Source organism: Amblyraja radiata, chromosome 1 (assembly GCF_010909765.2).
Source record: "Amblyraja radiata isolate CabotCenter1 chromosome 1, sAmbRad1.1.pri, whole genome shotgun sequence".
NCBI classification, from domain to species: Eukaryota; Metazoa; Chordata; class Chondrichthyes; order Rajiformes; family Rajidae; genus Amblyraja; species Amblyraja radiata.
In genome coordinates, this window is record NC_045956.1 from 137747868 (window position 1) to 137769736 (window position 21869).

At 44.2% G+C, this 21869-nt stretch overlaps 1 protein-coding gene across 1 annotated transcript in view; it reads right to left on the reverse strand.

Moving 5' to 3' along the window:
• Positions 1–21869, reverse strand: part of pik3c3 (phosphatidylinositol 3-kinase catalytic subunit type 3) — a 122648-nt gene that overhangs the window by 88096 nt on the left and 12683 nt on the right. The window contains exons 2-4 of the mRNA XM_033037537.1: positions 18433–18621; positions 11483–11626; positions 4016–4145 (exon numbers count right to left, since the gene is read on the reverse strand). Of these exons, the coding sequence (XP_032893428.1) occupies positions 4016–4145; positions 11483–11626; positions 18433–18621 (463 nt within the window). The remainder of the gene's footprint in view (positions 1–4015; positions 4146–11482; positions 11627–18432; positions 18622–21869) is intronic.

Consider the following 21869-nt stretch of genomic DNA (forward strand, 5'->3'; position numbering starts at 1 on the left):
TTGTTAACTGTTTGTAGGGTGAAAACAAGAATCTAGTGCGACTTGGTTGGGGAAGGGATACAGAGAGAGAGAGGGAATGCCAGGGCTACCTGAAGTGTGAGAAATCAATATTCATACCACTGGGCTGCAAGCTGCCGAAGCGAAATATGAGATGCTGCTCCTCCAATTTGAGTTTAACCTCACTCTGACAATGGGGGAGACCTAGGACAGAATGGTCTGTTTAAGAATGGGGAGGAGAATTTAAGATGCCCAGCAACCGGGAGATCAGGTAGGTTCAGGCGGGCTGAGCAAAGGTGTTCTGCAAAACGATCGCCCAGTCTATGTTTGGTCTCTCCGTTGTATGAGTTCACATCTTGAACAACGGATACAGTAGATGAGGTTGGAGGAGGTCAGGGCTCAAAATTAGCGGTTGCCCGGTTGCCAATGGCAACCCACAGTCCCGCCGGGCAACCTAAAAGCCATGCCATTTTGCCCGGCTTGGCAAGCACCTGGGACACCTGAGCGAACCCCCTCTCTATCTTTCTCTCTCTCTCAGTCTCCGCCCGTAATCCGTGTCCATGTCTCGGGTCTCCGCCCGCTCCTCGTCCGCCGGCAATGCCGGCCGCCTTACACATGCGCACGACCACCACCAAAGATCCTATAGCGAGGATCTTTGGCCAGCACATCATCGGCCGTGGTTGTGCGCATGTGCCACCCTGCACATGCGCACTGCCACTGCAAATGGTCGGCGTCGACCACTTTCTCCCTCCCTTTGCATGGTGGGAGATCTGGCTGCCATTGCTGTCCACTCGCCGCGACCGCTGAAAACCAACGCAGAATCACTCGTTCGAACTGGATTAACTCCCTGGAGTTCTTGGTTTCCTGGTCCTCCAAAAATATTCGAAATGGAATTTAAATAGAATTGAAACACCACCACCAAACTCTGAAAATAACAGCCTGTTGCATTTTATCTGTTTATTTATTGTGTATATATATATATATATATGTATATGGTCTATGGTATATAGACACAGTGAACTTTTATCTCCGGTTCTGTATTATGTTTACATATTCTGTTGTGCTGCAGCAAGCAAGAATTTCAATGTCCTATCTGGGACACATGACAATAAATCTCTCTTGACTCTTGACTTGGACTTAAACAAAAAAGGGTTCTTGGGAAAAAAAGAGCTACCTTAAATTTATTTGCTTCTGGTTGGGTACCTATAGTGGGGTGAAGACTATTCCATGCTTTAATTGTGCGGCGGAACTCCATGGAGCAGTCAACATCTCTGGAAAGAAGTGGGTGACGTTTCGGGTAGAGACCCTTCTTTAGATTTCCTTTGGTTTTAGTGTTTTAGTTTAATTTAAAGATACAACGTGGAAACAGGCCCTTCGGCCCACCGAGTCCACGCCGACCACAGATCACCCGTACACTAGTTCTATCCCACATATTAACAACGTAAATCAAGAGTCAAGAGTGTTTTATTCTCTTATGTCTCATTGAAATCCTTACTTGCAGCGGCACAACAGAATAAGTAAACATAGTACTCTGTAAACAATGTTATAAACGATAAAACAAAACAGTGTATATTTATATATGAATATATAACTATACACACACACACACAATTTCCCTCCTGGGATTAATAAAGTTCAATCGTATAGAATCATGTGTGTGTAGGAAAGAACTGCAGATGCTGGTTTAAACTGAAGATAGACACAAAAAGTTGGAGTAACTCAACAGGTCAGACAGAATCTCTGGACAAAAGGAAAATATTTCGTTTTGGGTTGGGTTTGAAAAAGGTTCCTGCACACCTTTAGAATGTGGAAGGAAACAAGAGCACCCGGAGAAAACCCAATGCGATCAAAGGGAAAAGGAGCAAACTCCATACAGACAGCACCCATATTCAAGATCAATTCCGGGTCTCTGGCAATTTTAGGCAACAACTTTATGACCAATGTACTGCCCCATAGTCTTGAACTGAATTAAAACATACAGTAGCTGTAAAGGGGGACATAGCATCACTTAAAAGATTTAAGACTGAAAATGGATAGTTTCTTTTTTTTTTAGTAACCAAAGTTATCAACATAATTTTTTGTGTGTTAGAAAATAAAATATAGAGGCACAGCTGGTGGACTTGCTGCCTCACACGCCAGGGATCTGTGTTCGATCCTGTGCTCGGGCACTGTCTGTCGAATTTGCACATTCTTCCTGCAAGCATGTAGGTTTCCTCCCACATCCCAAAGATGCATTGGCTTTGTAAGTTAACTTGTCTCTGTAAAATTGCCCCTAATGTGTAGGGAGTGGGTGAGGAAAGTGTGATAACCGAACTTGTGTGAATGGGGAGACAAAAATGCTGGAGAAACTCAGCGGGACAGGCAGCATCTATGGAGCGAAGGAAATGGGTGACATTTTGGGTCGAGACCCTTCTTCAGCTTAATGTCGGGGGGGGTCGGGAAAATTAAAGGAAGAGGCGGAGACAGTAGGCTGTGGGAGAGCTGGGAATGGGAGTGGAAGGAGGGAGAAAGCAAGGACTACCTGAAATTGGAGAAGCCAATGTTCATACCGCTGGGGTGTAAACTACCAAGCAAAATATGAGGTGCTGTTCCTCCAATTTGCGGTGGACCTCACTGGCCATGGAGGACGCCCAGGACAGAAAGGTCGGATTCGGAATGGAAGGGGGAGTTGAAGTGCTGAGCCACTGGGAGATCAGGTTGGTTATTGCGAACTGAGTGGAGGTGTTGTGCAAAGCGATCGCCAAGCCTGCACTTGGTCTCACTGAGGTTGATCATACGCTGAATAATCCAACCAGAATTTTGTTTTGGAAGTGGAAAGAAATAATAGAAATTGCATTCATTGCAACGTGTAAAATAAATCGGATTCAGATTCAACTTTAATTGTCATTGTCAGTGTACAGTACAGAGACAACAAAATGCAGTTAGCATCTCCCTGGAAGAGCGACATAGAATATGATTTCAATAAATATCTATTTACATGTATACAGACATAGTGTTTTTCCTGTGGGAGGAGTGTCCGGGGGGGGGAGGGTGATTGGCAGTCACCTAGGTACATTGTTGAGTAGTGTGACAGCCGCAGGGAAGAAGCTGTTCCTGGACCTGCTGGTCCGGCAACGGAGAGACCTGTAGCGCCTCCCGGATGGTAGGAGGGTAAACAGTCCATGGTTGGGGTGAGAGCAGCCCTTGGCGATGCTGAGCGCCCTCCGCAGACAACGCATGCTTTGGACAGACTCAATGGAGGGGAGCGAGGAACCGGTGATGCGTTGGGCAATTTTCACCACCCTCTGCAGTGCTTTCCGGTCGGAGACAGAGCAGTTGCCATACCATACTGTGATACAGTTGGTAAGGATGCTCTCGATGGTGCAGCTCCGATGGTAAGTCCGACGGTAATCGGCTCCGATGGTAAGTCCACGCCCCATGGTGGGGTTCAGTCAGTCCCAAGCGAGGCCTCGAGCGCCATGATTGTTAGGCCGCAGAACGCCCGGAGACGCGATCTAGAAAACAATCGCATCTCCGGCAGGGTAAGAGATTGAAAAAAAGTCTCCCCTGACCCCCACCCTACATAAAACAAACCGGAGAACATTTACACAAACTTTTAAAACACACTAAAAATAACAAAAAAAAAGACGAAAAAACACAAACCATTGACGAGGCTGCCAATCGTGCGGCGCCCTTGGCTCCAGAAGCATCTTAATCTTATCCATTTTTTGGATATTCATGCACAAAATTAAATTCTTTAAGATAAACAGCTAGCTCATTGAAGTGTTTCAAGAAACAGTTTTTACTTACTTTAAATATTTAATCACTCCAGTTGATACTGATTCTGGAGAAAGTATTTTCAAATAATCAGTGTAATGATATTGCATTATACTTCAACACTGCTTTCATCTTCAGATTAATTTGCCAATACATTTTCACGTATGCATAAATTAAAATAATGTGATACATCGTTTAAAGTGATTTACTCCTTTATTTACAAATGTGACATATCAATACATAATTTAAGTCCAAATCCTACCTTTGCTAAGCGACTCATCTGATCTTCAGATACATTGCTCGTAGTCCTGCCCGCTGTTTTTGTGGGTTCCGATCCATCTGCTTCTACATTTGGCCAAACTTTCAAGTCATGCATACCCTGTCGGAACATGCTGCAAATTAAAAGCATAAGAGGAAAACGTCATTACCAAATTCCTCCACAGCACATAAATTAAGTATGAAATGAAACAGAACTGTTTGATCATCAATGGATCTCTTTGTGAGGCAGGAGTCACAAGAAAAATCTAAATTCAGAAAGTGCCAATGGGGATAGTCGGTATTTAACTACATCCAAAAAACAGTAACTAGTCAACATAAAAAACAATAAAGCAACTCTGAAGGCAGTCTGAAAAAGGGCCCCGACCTAAAACATCACCTATCCATGTCTGCCAGGGATGCTGCCTGACCTGCTAAGTTACCCCAGCACTTTTTTTTGTAAATCAGCATCTGCCTTGTTTCTATAAGGCAACTCAAACTGGTTAGAATTGTGAAGGAATTCTATATTAAAGTTTAATTAAAATGCCATGAAACTAAAAGCTTGAGGAACATATTCATCCAAACTGCAAATATCGTTAATTGATAATTGTTGAGGCATCAATTAATAGCTTCAATTTATTTTCGACTGAAAAAATGTTCTATTTATTTTTAACTGAAAAAACTTTTCGACTGAGAACTACCCAATATGCAGCTGAGGAATTTAATTTGTTAACAGTCAGCGATTTGTAAGCAATAACTAATGGGCCTGTCCCAATTAGGCAATTTTTCAGCAGACTGCCGGCGACTGTCAAAACTGGCAACTGGAATGGCGACTGTCAGAGTGGAACACACACAAACACATCGCTTTCTTCACCAGCCCGTTATGCAGGGGGGCAAGGCAAGCGAGGGGAGCGCTGTCTAAAATATTCACATGGTGCAAAGCCAAGGTGAAACAGTCACACACCGCGATGAACAGGAAGGTTGGCACTGTAAAAAGATGGCTAAAGCTCAGTGTACGGTAAGTCCTTTAAAAGAGGAGGGGGAGGGGGGGGGGGAGAAGGAGTGGAGACAACTTTTAAGAAGCCAGAGATACACGACTGTGAAGCTTGGCGAACATTTAACATTACCGGTTGGTTATACGTGGTTCTGAAAACAACTGCTTATCTTTTTATTTCTCCAATGAGCCTGTGGCGTCAACTGATACACAGACCACTTATGGTCGAACTCTCGTCAGTAGCTATGAAGACTGGCACGTGACATCATGGGCTAGGGAGAGTGTCCTGCTGCATAAGCTTATCTCACCTTGAGATCACCCTGTTAAACTGAGTTATTTTGTCAATCTAAAGTCAACTTGACTCAAACACTTGTTGCTGTTGAAATCGATTCGTTATTCAGCTGAGACTAGTCTCTTGAACCTTCCAACACAGAGCTGATGCTCTGGGGCGGGTCCAGAGAGGAGTAACTTTGATAGAACTCATGTCATTTATATAGGTATTAGACATTTCAGATACAGAGGGTATGACAAGCTAGTAACCAATCATCTGAGCCCTTCTGGTTATTTACAACATCAGTCACATGATCCCCCTTCCCTGGCCTCATTACAACCTTTGTTTGCCTGTGGTATAACTTTGCTTTTAGAATTATTTTATTTCAACACAGCAAAACCCCAGTAGGCCCAATTATCAAAGACCACTCCTCAAAATATAAGATACATATGTAATACAATGATCACACAAGTCATACACACTTCCCATACCAAGAAGAAAGATATTTCTATAAATCTAAACAATTTCTATAAGTCTAATGTTTACATTCCTACTAAGACAATACATTTCATAATTTGTTTTACTACAAATTCACTATAACATATGTATTTAAAACATTCATTATATAAGTTTGCTGAATTACAATTTCTAAGTTCAAAACCCATACACCTCCCAACCAAGCATATATGGGTCGTAAATCTGTCAACTGTCAACCATAAGTGTTTGGTGCCAGGAGAAACTTAATTCTAATTTGCAGCCCCTTTTCCTCCTATCTCTGGGAGCTGTATTTTTAATCTCTCTACACGGCCTTTTACAAATATTACAGAACAAAGAGTAAATTCACAACTCAGACCATTACATCAATCAAATTATCTTCTTCTCCAAGCAACTACCCCTCTTCACATACATCCTAATTCAACAAGGCTAACTACAGGGCCTGTTATCTCTCAGCCTTGAATTCTGTCTCAACTCAGCATAAACCTCACAGTTTAAGAATGTGCCATAGAGGAAAGAGCAGTTGACCTCTGGCCTAAGAAGAGGCCTCTATTCAGCTATCCATTCTGCAACATAATCATAACCAAATACAATTTCCTCCAGCGATACAATTGCCTCAAAGCAATAACTAAACTAAGCAGGTTCAGGTTCAGGCCTCCATGTTTTGATTCATCTTTCCCTGAGTGTATATGTCTCTTTGTACTTTATTTCGTTAGGAAAACCTTAAGCTATTCTTTTGCAAATTACCTAGCTTATATAAAAGTCACTATCCGAGCGGTTCTATTTATATAATATTTCCTCAACCCCAGTCAACAGGTAGCTGAGCTCGAGAGAACACCCTCACTCAGCTACAGCAGCAATCATGTTAGTGGACCAAACTTGTATGTAACGCCTGAATAAAGCAACTGTTTATTCACCACGTTTGGAGTCACTACATTGGTGACCCCAACTATCCAAATTGGAATTTTGGATTTGTCCCGACGCGAGACCTGATGTCTGCAGCCGACTGCCCAGCCCTGCAGAACGACGCTGCCGCCAACCCCGCCCTACCCAAGGTATGCCGCAGGCCGCCCGGGTCAAGGGGCGTGGTCCAGGTTTTGTGTGACGGCCACCAATCTCACCCGCATGACCTGCCCGGAGCCGACCACCGGAGCTGAGAGGCCGCGGCTGCCATCGCTTCTACACCAGCCGTAGCTCTCCCACCAGCTGCTGCAGGAGCTACGAGTGTAGCAGCCCCCCGTCCCCAGCATCACCGACGCACGCCCGACGGCCCCGAGAGCAGGGAGAGAGCGGGCCCGCCCATTACCCTGCCGGCCGCTGCCTAACGCCTAGCCACCCGATAGGGCAGGCTAACCTGGGGCGACTGCCTGAAGACGTCCTTCTGCTCACCGGCGTGGACCCCGAAGATTCCTGGGCGCTGGCTGCCCATCTGGCCCAGCAGCGGACCCAACAGCGGCAGCGGTGAGTCGAGTCACTACCTGCAGCGGTGGACCAAGACCCATCAATGCCAGCCGCCCCGCTCGCATCTTGAATCGCCTTTGAAGGCAGCCTCAGTCGGCCGCCAAAATAGCTGCCGCGGCCTACTGAAACAAGTTGCCGCCCCGACTACAAAATGGCTGCCGCGGCTGGCCAGAAGAGACGCTCGACATTCCCTGACCGCCGTCCACAGCGCCACCTTTGGCCAGATGCCGTCCCTGCAGCCTAACGACCGGCAACAGCGCCACCCTCAGATCAGCTGCCGTCACTGCAGCCTGACCACCATCCACAGCACCATCTCCAGCCGGATGCCATCCCTGCAGCCTGACCACCGGCAAAAGCGCCACATTCAGGTCGGAGGCTGTCACTGCAACCTCTAGTTTTCCAACACAGCTTCCCATTCATGAAGGGTTTCAGCCCGAAACGTTGCCTATTTCCTTCGCTCCATAGATGCTGCTGCACCCGTTGAGTTTCTCCAGCATTTTTGTGTACCTTCGATTTTCCAGCATCTGCAGTTCCTTCTTAAACACTTTGTCTACTCCACTGCGAAATCTCCTCAAGGTATGCCAACTTTGAAGAAGTTCTCCTCCTTTCTCCGGAGCCAGTTTCACAACCTCCTCTCTAACTGCTCCCCCTCTGTGATCCCCCCTGCCCTCCAACTCTATGAAGAAGGGTTTCGGCCCGTAACGTTGCCTATTCCCTTCGCTCCATAGATGCTGCTGCACCCGCTGAGTTTCTCCAGCATTTTTGTGTACCTTCCCATCCTGCACCATTGATACTGGACAGTTTGAACTTTCCCACCATTTTGCACTTGATTGCTCACTGTAGATTGTTTTGTTTCTTTTCACTTTGTTTACATTGTATCACCACGCCAGGTTTAGCAATCAGTTTATTTATTTTTGTTTCGTTTTTTCTTCATTGTTGACGACGTCTCCCAGCCGTTGCTGGGGGCCGTATTTCTCAGGACACGATTCCCTAGCTGGTCGAGGAGAGGCGACTGTGTCTCTTCTGTCCGGCGGCTTTTGCATCGGTCTCATCGCACCCCTTGGCATACGGCCGGGATGGCCCACAGCCAGAGCGTCGACTGCGCCTGCGGGCCCCACCGTCCTGACCCACGCCCGGGGTGTCCCCGACCCACATGCAGGAGCCGCCCTCGACCATTCTATTCCTTCCTCCGGTTCTGGGGGGGGGGTGGTCCTGTGGTGTCAGCTGATACACAGACCACTTATGGTCGAACCCTCCACAGTAGCTACGAAGGCTGGCACGTGACGTCATGGGCTAGGGGGAGTGTCCTGCTACATAAGCTTATCTCACTTTGAGATCACCCCAGTCAACAGGTAGCTGAGCTTGAGAAAACACCCTCGCTCAGCTACAGCAGCAATGACAAACATGTTAGTGGACCAAACTTGTATGTAAAAACTTGTATGACTGTAAAAACTTAAAGAATGTTAAAATCCTTCCAGCTCATGAATGTCCTTCAGGGGCAGGGGGACGGTGTACGGGGAGTGTACGGGAATTGTAATCCATATTCAGTCTAGCTTTTATCGGTCTGTCATCCTTACCAGATCTATACCTATTCAATGTGGTTGATTCTATACTGTTCACAGAACACGGTAGATTTCTGTGAACCTGCTGCCAGGGGAGGTAGTAAAGTAATTAAGATAGCATGCCACAGGAGATCCTTCTTCCTTATGGCTAGCACATTGTACAACAACTCCCCATTCTGTCGTGGGGCAGACTGACACCCCCCCCCCCCCCCCCCCCCCCCCCAATCTTTGCACATCTCCAATCCTTTTCACATCACTTTATTTTCATGTTTCATGTATTTTCTGTTGGCAGATCAATTTCCCTCCTGGGATAAATGAAGTTCTATCGCATCGTATCGTAACTTAAAAAAGGCATTTTGAGATATATGAACATGCAGAAGAGACCACATGTGGCCAAATTAGATTAGTTCAGATTTACATCATAGTCAGTGCAGACATGGTGAGCTGAAGGGCTTGTTTCTCTGCTGTACTATTCTATGTTCCATCACTTGTCATTCTCTAATTTTCTCATGTATATATCCACATGAGGACCCATTTTCAATTTCTGTATTAAATGACCTAAATTTAAGACAAGTTCAAAGAAATGCTTTTCTGCTCATTGCTGACCACTTCATTCTGATATTTAATTAATGAATAAAATAAAGTGGAGTCAATTGAATATAGGGAGCACTTAATTTTATTCTAATATTGCAAAATGACTCCTCACTCATAAACAGATCAAAATAGGAGAAAAATAATTTTCTAGTATTTACAATGTTTAACCCAGATCATAAATGTTAAATCGCAATGGGTTTGAATGACTTCAGGAAAGAAACTGTCCTACCGATTAAAAAGAGGAGTTTCAAATAAGTCAAATTCATTCACATGACGACTCATGTGATCTTAGTTTAAAACAACAGTAATCTTTTGTGATGTTGTCCACATGTTGCAAATTGTTTCATTTTGAAATATGAAAGATCTTTTGCAAAGCTGAATCTTGGCTGTTGAAATACACTTATGTTTTCAGAAGTTAAAGTATAAAGTTAACCTCATCACTGCCATCAATAAAATGCATGTACTTGGAATTACAGTAGTACAGGTGCACAACCTTTTATCCGAAAGCCTTGGGACCAGACACTTCTCCGATTTCGGAATTTTTCGGATTTCCGAATGGAAGATTTTTAGCGTAGATTAGGTAGGTAGCGCGGGCGGCTTGAAAAGTCTGGAGCGGCTGCCTCCTCCCCGGAGACCGGGGAATCATTGTTAATGATTGCTTAAATGTTAGTCAGTTAGTTTGGAGGGATTTTATGTGGGGGGGGGGGGGGTGAAGGGGGAAACTTTAATTCTTAATCCCCTACCTGGTCGGAGAGGCGGGGAGCGGGCAATGCCTTACCGGGTCGCCGTGCAGTAAGCTCCGGAGCGCTGTGGCCGCCGACTCCCAACATCGCGGAGCTGGAGGCTGCGGGCGTCCGGCTGCGGGCGGCGCCGGTTGGAGCTCCGACCCCGGCAACTCTACCCCTGGCTGCGCAGCGCTCCAAATCCAGCGCCGCCCGCGGCCGGACGCCCGCAGCCCCAGCTCCGTGATGTTGGGAGTCGGCGGCGTCGCAGCGCTGGGATACCAGCGGGGAGCGGGCAATGCATTACCGGGTCGCCGTGCAGTAAGCTCCGGAGCGCTGTGGCCGCCGACACACAACATAGCGGAGCTGGGGGCGTCCGGCCGCGGGCGGCGCTGGATTTGGAGCCGGACGCCCGCAGCCCCCAGCTCCGCAATGTTGGGAGTCGGCGGCCACAGCGCTCCGGAGCTTACTGCACGGCGACCCGGTAAGGCATTGCCCGCTCCCCGCCTCTCCGACCAGGTAGGGGACTAAGAATTAAAGTTTCCCCCTTCACCCCCCCCCCTTCACATAAAAGCCCATCCAAACTAACTGACTAACATTTAAGCAACGATTTACAGATGTTTAAGTGTCTCCCCGGTCTCCGGGGAGGAGGCAGCCGCTACAGTAGTACAGACCTGGGTTGACCGTGGGTCGTTCGGGTCAAGTTTGGCGCCAAACGCGAGCTTTGGTGTGCAGACGACATCCTGGAAAAAATGTCCGGTTTTCGGAGCTTTTCGGTTTCCGGAACTCCGGATAAAAGGTTGTGTACCTGTACTTTGACCATCTTTCATTTTTGAATCACAAAAAATAATTAAGTTATAATTCACAATGTTAGCAAACTCAAAAAAAGCTACATTCAGTTACATTTCACACCAATTTAGAATTTGAAGTGCACTTCTTTCACTGTATATTTTCATAAGATAAAGTATTTAAATAATATGTTTTATTTTTAAAATAATTCCACAATTGAAACAAATGTTCCTTGTAGACATCTGTACCTGTAATAATATACCAGAGAAATAACAATAAACTTTTTGTTGTCCAGGAACATCAGCATAATTAAAATAGTCATAGACATTATAGAGTTTAGTTTAGTTGAGAGAAACAGCATGGAGACAGGTCCTCAGGCCCACCGAGTGCACTCTGAGCATCGATCACCTGCTCGCACTAGTTCTATGTTTTGCATTAACTCGCTACAGAGGACAATATTGCCCATGTGGCATTCACATAAATTACCGGCATTTATCACTGTCATCTTCTTCACGAGATGACTGAAACAGATTCTGTTCATTTCGTAATCAATTGATGAAATCACATTATAGAGAGCTCATCTTACCCATATTTTCCAAAAAGTGTAACAGTGGTTCCTCCAATAGGGACAGCTTTCCCAGGTCCATATACATCCCAAATTGTGAGAGCTACTTGAGCATTCCGTGGTAAATCTGGATATTTTACAGGCAACTTTAACCATTCGTTCCAGCTTGAAAGCAAAACAGACATCATTACTTTTCTCATAGATACTACATTTATTGCATAGCACTGGTATGACAATAGACAATAGGTGCAGGAGTAGGCCATTCGGCCCTTTGAGCCAGCACCGCCATTCAACGGGATCATGGCTGATCATCCCCAATAAGTACCCCGTTCCTGCCTTCTCCCCATATCCCCTAACTCTGCTATTTTTAAGAGCCCTCTCTGGCTCTCTCTTGAAAGTATCCAGAGAACCTGCCGCCACCGCTCTCTGAGGCAGAGAATTCCACTGACTCACCATTCTCTGTGAGAAAAAGTGTTTCCTCAACTCCGTTCTAAATGGCTTACTCCTTATTCTTAAACTGTGGCCCCTGGTTCTAGACTCCCCCAACATCGGATACATGTTTCCGGCCTCTAGAGTGTCCAAGCCCTTAACAATCTTATATGTTTCAATGAGATACCCTCTCATCCTTTTAAACTCCAGGGTGTACAAGCCCAGCTGCTCCATTCTCTCAGCATATGACAGTCCCGCCATCCCGCGAATTAACCTTGTAAACCTACGCTGCATTCCCTCAATAGCAAAAATGTCCTTCCTCAAATTAGGGGACCAAAACTGCACACAATACTCCAGGTGTGGTCTCACTAGGGCTCTGTACAATTGCAGAAGGACCTCTTTGCTCCTATATTCAATTCCTCTTGTTATAAAGGCCAACATGCCATTCGCTTTCTTCACTGTCTGCTGTACCTGCATGCTTACTTTCATAGACTGATGTACAAGGACCCTAGATCCCGTTGTACTTCCTCTTTTGCCAACTTGACGCCATTTAGATAGTAATCTGCCTTCCTGTTTTTGCTACCAAAGTGGATAACCTCACATTTATCCGCATTAAACTTCATCTGCCATGCATCTGCCCACTCCCCCCACCTGTCCAAGTCACCCTGCATTCTCATAGCATCCTCCTCACAGTTCACACTACCACCCAGCTTTGTGTCATCTGCAAATTTACTAATGTTACTTTGAATCCCTTCATCTAAATCATTGATGTATATTGTAATTAGCTGCGGTCCCAGCACCGAGCCTTGCGGTACCCCACTAGTCACTGCCTGCCATTCTGAAAGGGACCCGTTAATCCCTACTCTTTGTTTCCTGTCTGCCAAACACTTCTCTATCCATGTCAGCACTCTACCCCCAATACCATGTGCCCTAATTTTGCCCACTAATCTCCTATGTGGGACCTTATCAAATGCTTTCTGAAAATCCAGGTACACTACATCAACTGGCTCTCCCTTGTCCATTTTCCTAGTTACATTTTCAAAAAATTCCAGAAGATTAGTCAAGCATGATTTCCCCTTCGGAAATCCCTGCTGACTCGGACCGATCCTGTTATTGCTATCCAAATGTTCAGCTATCTCACCTATTATAATTGACTCCAGCATCTTCCCCACCACCGATGTCAGGCTAACTGGTCTTTCATTTCCCTGTTTTCTCTCTCCCGCCTTTCTTAAAAAATGAGATAACATTAGCTACCCTCCAATCCACAGGAACTGGTCCTGAGTCTATAGAACATTGGAAAATTATCACCAATGCATCCACTATTTCTAGAGCCACTTCCTTAAGTACCCTGGGATGCAGACCATCAGGCCCTGTGGATTTATCAGCCTTCAGTCCCATCAGTCTATCCAATACCATTTCCTGCCTAATGTGGATTTCCTTCAGTTCCTCCGTCACCCCAGATCCTCTGGCCACTACTATATCAGGAAGATTGTTTGTGTCCTCCTTAGTGAAGACACATCCAAAGTACCTGTTCAACTAATCTGCTATTTCCTTGTTCCCCATAATAAATTCACCTTTTTCAGTCTTCAAGGGTCCAACTTTGGTCTTAACTAATTTTTTCCTCTTCACATACCTAAAGAAGCTTTTACTATCCTGCTTTATGTTCTTGGCTAGCTTACCTTCGTACCTCATCTTTTCTCCCCGTAATGTCTTTTTAGTTATCTTCTGTTGTTCTTTAAACATTACCCAATCCGCTTGCTTCCCGCTCATCTTTGCTATGTTGTACTTCTTCGCTTTAATTTTTATACTGTCCCTGACGTCCCTTGTCAGTCATGGTCGTCCCTTTCTCCCCTTGGAATCTTTCTTCCTCAGAGGAATGAACTGATCCTGCACCTTCTGTATTATTCCTAGAAACACCTTCCATTTTTGTTCCACTGTCATCCCTGCTAGTTTCTTTCCAGTCAACTTCGCCAGCTCCTCCCTCATGGCCCCATAGTCCCCTTTATTCAACTGCAACACTGACACCTCCAATCTACTCTTCTCCCTCTCCAATTGTAGATTAAACCTGACCAAACATGGTCACTGCCTCCTAATGGCTCATTGACCTAGAGGTCCTTTATCAAATCCGGTTCATTACATAACACTAAATCCAGAATTGCCTTCTCCCTGGTAGGCTCCAATACAAGCTGTTCAAAGAAACCATCACAAAAGCACTCAACAAAGTCCCTTTCTTGGGATCCAGTACCAACTTGATTTCCCCCAGTCTACCTGCATGTTGAAATCGCCCATAACAACCACAGCATTACTTTCACTACATGCCAATTTTAACTCCTGATTCAACTTGCGCCCTATGTCCAGGCTACTGTTTAGGGGCCTGTAGATTAGTCCCATTAGAGTCTTTTTACCCTTACAATTCCTCAGTTCTATCCATACTGACTCTACATCTCCTGTTTCAATGTCACCCCTTGCAAGGGACTGAATTTAATTCCTCACCAACAGGGCAACCCCACCCCCTCTGCCCACCTGTCCGTCTTTTCGATAGGAGGTATACCCTTGAATATTCAGTTCCCAGCCCTGGCCCTCTTGCAGCCATGTCTCAGTAATCCCAACAACATCATACTTGCCGGTTTCTAACAGCCTCAAGCTCGTCCACTTTATTGCTTATACTTCGCGCATTCATATACAGCACTTTGACCTCCGTATTCACTCCCCCCCTCGCACCGCTCGCAATTGGCCCTGACTTTACTGTTGCCCATTCTCAAGCTTTCCTTCCCATTAATTCGAGAATCTTTTGTAATTTTTCCTGGAGCCACTTCCCCTTCAACTCCATCTTTATACTCCCAATTTGTCAATCCCTCCCCCCCACTATTTAGTTTAAACGTGTAGTCCTTAAGTATATGCTTATACAAAAGCCTTCCAAATCATTTTGATTTTGTATTGTTTCTGAACTATTATTCCATTAGGTGATCTGTTATTTAAAAAAACTAAGATTACATAAGTCTAGCGAGTGAAAGAACTAAAGACACAAATAGAGGAAGAAGTTCAGCATATGAGATAACATCTAAACAAACTTCAGGTGTGCTACGTCAGTGAGGATGTTGCAATCCAATGCAACTGTTTAAAGATAAACATAAGTAAGTTAAGGGCCTGTACCACTTAGGCAATTTTTTAGGCGACTGCCGGCAACTGTCATAGTCGTAGAAGGTCTCCGAAAAAACGGTGACTGGACACCCCTATGACAATGTCTATGACAATGACTACGACAAGCTACAACAACCTACCACCTAGTCGACGTCAAGCTACTGACAACCGGCGACCTATTAGGACGTCCACCTATAACCATATAACCATATAACCATATAACAATTACAGCACGGAAACAGGCCATCTCGACCCCTCTAGTCCGTGCCGAACACATAGTCTCCCCTAGTCCCATATACCTGCGCTCAGACCATAACCCTCCATTCCTTTCCCATCCATATAACTATCCAATTTATTTTTAAATGATAAAAACGAACCTGCCTCCACCACCTTCACTGGAAGCTCATTCCACACAGCTACCACTCTCTGAGTAAAGAAGTTCCCCCTCATGTTACCCCTAAACTTCAGTCCCTTAATTCTCAAGTCATGTCCCCTTGTTTGAATCTTCCCTACTCTCAGTGGGAAAAGCTTTTCCACGTCAACTCTGTCTATCCCTCTCATCATTTTAAAAACCTCTATCAAGTCCCCCCTTAACCTTCTGCGCTCCAAAGAATAAAGCCCTAACTTGTTCAACCTTTCTCTGTAACTTAGTTGCTGAAACCCAGGCAACATTCTAGTAAATCTCCTCTGTACTCTCTCTATTTTGTTGACATCCTTCCTATAATTAGGCGACCAAAATTGTACACCATACTCCAGAATTGGCCTCACCAATGCCTTGTACAATTTTAACATTACATCCCAACTTCTATACTCAATGCTCTGATTTATAAAGGCCAGCACACCAAAAGCTTTCTTTACCACCCTATCTACATGAGATTCCACTTTCATGGAACTGTGCACAGTTATTCCCAGATCCCTCTGTTCACCTACATTCTTCAATTCCCTACCATTTACCATGTACGTCCTATTTTGATTTGTCCTGCCAAGATGTAGCACCTCACACTTATCAGCATTAAACTCCATCTGCCATCTTTCAGCCCACTCTTCCAACTGGCATAAATCTCTCTGTAGACTTTGAAACTCTTCTTCATTACCCGCAACCCCACCTATCTTAGTATCATCTGCATACTTACTAATCCAATTTACCACACCATCGTCCAGATCATTGATGTACATGACAAACAACAGTGGACCCAACACAGATCCCTGTGGCACCCCACTCGTCACTGGCCTCCAACCTGACAAACAACCATCCACCATTACTCTCTGGCATCTCCCATTCAGCCACTGTTGAATCCATCTTGCTACTCCACCATTAATACCCAACCATTGAACCTTCTTAACCAACCTTCCATGAGGAACCTTGTCAAAGGCCTTACTGAAGTCCATATACACAACATCCACTGCTTTACCCTCATCAATTTCCCGAGTAACATCTTCAAAAAATTCAAGAAGATTAGTTAAACATGACCTTCCAGGCACAAATCCATGTTGACTGTTCCTAATCAGACCCTGTTTATCCAGATGCTTATATATATTATCTCTAAGTATTCTTTCCATTAATTTGCCCACCACTGACGTCAAACTAATAGGTCTATAATTGCTAGGTTTACTCTTAGACCCCTTTTTAAACAATGGAACAACATGCGCAGTACGCCAATCCTCCGGCACTATTCCCGTTTCTAATGACATTTGAAATATTTCTGCCATAGCCCCTGCTATTTCTACACTAACTTCCCTCAATGTCCTAGGGAATATCCTGTCCGGACCTGGAGACTTATCCACTTTTATATTTCTCAAAAGTGTCAGTACTTCCTCTTCTTTGATCCTCATAGTTTCCATAGCTACTCTACTTGTTTCCCTTACCTCACATAATTCAATATCCTTCTGCTTGGTGAATACCGAAGAAAAGAAACTGTTCAATATCTCCCCCATCTCTTTTGGCTCTGCAGATAGTTGGCCACTCTGACTCTCTAATGGACCAATTTTATCCCTCGTTATCCTTTTGCTATTAATATAGCGGTAGAAACCCTTCGGATTTACTTTTACCTTACTTGCCAAAGCAACCTCATATCTTCTTTTAGCTTTTCTAATTTCTTTCTTAAGATTCTTTTTACATTCTTTATACTCCTCAAGCACCTCATTTACTCCATGCTGCCTATAACTATTGTAGATATCCCTCTTTTTCCGAACCAAGTGTCCAATTTCCCTTGAAAACCATGGCTCTTTACAATTTTTACGATTTCCTTTCAACCGAACAGGGACATAAAGATTCTGTACTCTTAAAATTTCACCTTTGAATGTACTCCATTTCTCTTCCACATCTTTCCCATAAAACAAACTGTCCCAATTTACTCCTTTTAAATCCTTTCGCATCTCCTCAAAGTTAGCCTTTCTCCAATCAAAAATCTCAACCCTAGGTCCAGTTTTGTCCCTCTCCATAATTATATTGAAACTAATGGTATTGTGATCACTGGACCCGAACTGTTCCCCAACGCATACCTCTGCCACCTGACCCATCTCATTTCCTAACAGGAGGTCCAGTACCGCCCCTTCTCTAGTAGGTACTTCTATGTATTGTTGCAAAAAACTATCCTGCACACATTTTACAAACTCCAACCCATCCAGCCCATTTACAGAATGTGTTTCCCAGTCTATGTGTGGAAAATTGAAATCTCCCACAATCACTACCTTGTGCTTACTACTAATATCTGCAATCTCCTTACATATTTGCTCTTCCAATTCTCGCTCCCCATTTGGCGGTCTATAATACACCCCTATAAGTGTTGCTACCCCTTTCCCATTTCTTAGTTCCACCCAAATAGCCTCCCTAGACGAGCCCTCTAATCTATCCTGCCAAAGCACTGCTGTAATATCTTCCCTGATAAGCAATGCAACACCTCCACCTCTTGCCCCTCCAATTCTATCACACCTGAAGCAACGAAATCCTGGAATATTTAGTTTCCAATCACAGCCCTCCTGCAACCATGTTTCACTGATCGCCACAACATCATACTTCCAGGTGTCAATCCAGGCTCTAAGTTCATCCACTTTTCTTACAATGCTCCTAGCAGTTTTGTTTTGACCTAAAGTTTTGAACATTTCAATATCCAGCAGCGACCAGAAAAACGCTACGACTCTTTGGGCGACTGACGAGACTACTCACGACCATACAGGTGACACCCCAGCGACCGTATGGCAACTGCCTAGTCGCCGGCAGTCGCCTAAGCGGGACAGGCCCTTTGGACATCTAAATGTACGGTTACAATGTTTCCAAAGGTTAAACGTTTCACAATGATTGGTGTAAAGTATTTTGGAGAGATTTACATTTCTGTACTCTAAACGCATCCAAATCAGAAAACCCATCTCAAAAACAACTCTCAGCAGCAGGTTATACTTACTTCCATCGAGTACTGAAAGCTTTGTAAGAAGTACGAACAGGAAGAGCCAGTGGTTTTCCTTCTGCAAATACCTGGCCTGTTACGTACAGATCTGAACAGGTTTCCTGGTACAAGCCTGAGAATTTAAGCAATGGATCCTCCAGAAGAGCTTTATAGCTTTTTTGCTCCCGTTTTCCTTCCAAACTTCCACTACATACACACAGGAATAACAAGATACAGTGATCTTAGCAGCATGTTGCATCCATACTCAAACTTAGTAAACCACATGCTTTTCTTCCTTACACAAATTACAAGTTTGACTATTTTAACTACATTATTCTTCCTTTACAAAATTAAAGTGCACACAGCAATTTTTTGAGCATTAAAATAATATATATATATTGTTATGTCTTTGAAATAAGGCACAGTATTATTGCAATTTAATTAATGGTCAGCAATTTGAAAAATATGCAGGAAATAAAACAGCAACAATAATTACTTTTCCAGAAATTTCAATGGCTGCTACTTACTGATCAATAGAAAATATCAACATTTTGAAATTTCATGAGTTGAAAGTGTATGCAACAAATTATTGTTACAACAAAAATTGTTATTTTTGACACACAATCTGAGATAGTTGGAGAAGAACAAATACCAGCTACAATATATCAGCTAAATGTGGTTCAAAACTATAGCACTTATGTGGTATCTTTCGTAAAGAAAAACTTCAAAGACGTATACAAAGCAAATAAAAAAGTTTCGACACACACCATGCCACAGAGATATTAGGAAAAATGTCAAAGAAACATTTTCAAAAAGGATCCTAAAAGCAGAGCAGGAAAAGAAGCAAATGAGTTCAGGAAGGAAGCATTTAGGAGTCTATTTCAGATTCAGAGTGGCAGCAGATTTCAAAAGGCAGTCAGTGGAAAGGTGAGTTATCAAAATGGGCTTATTACACAGCCGATTTTTTAAAATGTCACGGAGTGGTGTGGAGGAGAAGTGCTACGTGAAGGGGGATTGCCGTGTAGAGGGGAAGTATGAGGTTTTGGCGAGGGGACTGAGGCAAGGAGGCTGAGCAGAGGACATAAGGTACACTCTGCTGCTCCTCGTGTGTGACTGATGCTCTTTGTTCTTCTTAGTTTTGGTGCAGTCGTGATGGGAGGTAGAATAGTGCAATGTTCCTCCTGTGGGACGTGGGAAGTCAATTAAACTGCTGCTGTCCATGATGACTGTACAGTATCTATGGGAATTGTGTCCAGGTATAGTTCCCTACAGACCACATTAGAGAACCACATTGGGGTAGCATGGTGGTGCAGCGGGAGAGTTGCTGCCCTACAGCACCAGAGTCACAGGTTTGATCCTGACTACGGGCACTGTCTATACAGAGTTTGTATGTTCTCCCCGTGACCTGCGCGGGCTTTCTCCGGGTACTCTGGTTTCCTCCCACACTCCAACAATGTACAGGTTTGTGGGTTAATTGGCTTGGTAAAATTGTACATTGTCCCTAATGTGTGTAGGATGGTGTTAGTGTGCCAGGTACCAGGATATCGCAGAGTGACTGCATGACATTCTCATGGGGGTGAGCAGCCAGGTCACTGTAAATGTGGCACAAATGACATAGGTCAGAAAAGGGATGAGGCCCTACAAGACCTTCAGGGTAGTGATCTCCGGATTACTCCTGGTGCTACATGCTAGTGAGGGCAGGAACAGGAAGATAGGACAGAAGAATGTGTGGCTGAAGAGTTGGTGCAAGCGGCAGGGATTCAAATTTTTGGATCATTGTCATTTCTTCTTGAACAGAGGTAATCCTGATTAGGGGTAGTCAACATGGAAGATCATGACTTATGAACCTGATTGAGCTTTATGAAGAAGTAACCATAAGGTTGACAAGGTTGCCAATATTGTTGTCTATATGGACTTCAGCAAGACATTTGATAAACTTCTGCATGGTAGACTAGCCTGGAAGGTTCGATTGCATGAGATCCAGGAGAGCTAGCCAACTGAATAGAGAATTGGCTTCATGGAAGGAAGCAGAGGATGGTTGTGGAAGGCCGTTTTTCAGACTGGAGGTCTCAGATAAGTGATGTTCCTCAGGGAGTGATCCTGGGCCCATGCTGTTTGTGGTTTATGTTAACGATATGGATGAGAATGTTTGAGGCATGACTAGTAAGTTTGCAGATGACACTAAAGTGGGTGGTATCATAGATAGCAAAAATGAGTGTCAAAAATTACACCAGGATCTTGATCATTTTGGTAAGTGGACTGAAGAACGAATAAGGGTGTTTAATGCAGATAGCTGTGAAATGTTCCATTTTGGGAAGCCCTTCACAGTGAATGGCAGGCCACTAGGGAGTGTTGTAGAGCAAAGGGATCCAGGAGTGCAGGTGCATACTTCCTTTAAAGTGGTAGGGTGGTTAAGAATCTTTCTGCACATTGGCCTTCATTATCAGTAACGATATGAAGTTGGGATATGATGTTGCAGTTGTCTAAGACCTTGGCAAGGCTGCATTTAGATGCATTTGGAGTATTGTGTTCTGTTTTGGTCACCCTGCTAAAGGAAGGACATTGTTAAGCTGGAAATAGTACAGAGAAGTTTTACAAGGACGTTGTCAGTATTTGAGAGCCTCACCTACCAAAGTTATTGGGCAGACTAGAACTTCATTCCTTGGAGCACAGGAGGATGAGGGGTGATCTTATAGAAGTCTATAAGATCATGGGGGGGGAATAGATAGGGTAAATGTACAGAGTCTTTTACCCAGAGTAAGGAAATCAAGCACCAGGGCACAAGGGTTTAAAGTGAGAGGGGAAAGGTTTAATGGGAACGTGGGGGAACTATTTCACATAGATGGATGGATCCAGGTTTGTATTGAGCCTTCTAGTTTTAGACTTCACTACCTTGGGGAAAAACTGTAGCTGTTCACCTTATCTATGCTCTCCATGCTCATGCAAAAGAAACAACGATTTTTATTTTTAGTCACCCAGTACAGTGAGGCAATACAATTTGCATAAGACATCACTGCGCCAATTGTGTTGACAGCCCCCTTGCGGTTACAGGGAGAATGTACAAACTCATGGTGTTTAAGAAGGAACTGCAGATGTAGGAAAATCGAAGGTAGACAAAAGTGCTGGAGAAACTCAGCAGGTGCAATGTTTCGGGCCGAAACCCTTCTTCAGGCAAACTCATGGTCTTGATCATGTTCCTTACTGTGGATGCTACCACAGTGATGCCCATGTGTTCGGATAATGGAATTTAAAATACTTTAAATAAATTTAGTTAAATATAAGCTACTGTAAATTTATGTCACTATATAACTTTCCTTAAAAAAGAAACAAAAAGTTTAACCTAAACTAGCCTTTATAATGGAGAATACATCTGTCCTCAGTTTTATGCCAGCTGGGCTTGGCATACACAAGATGACTCCATTCATCTGGAACTGACAAGGGATTCAGTGTCAAGT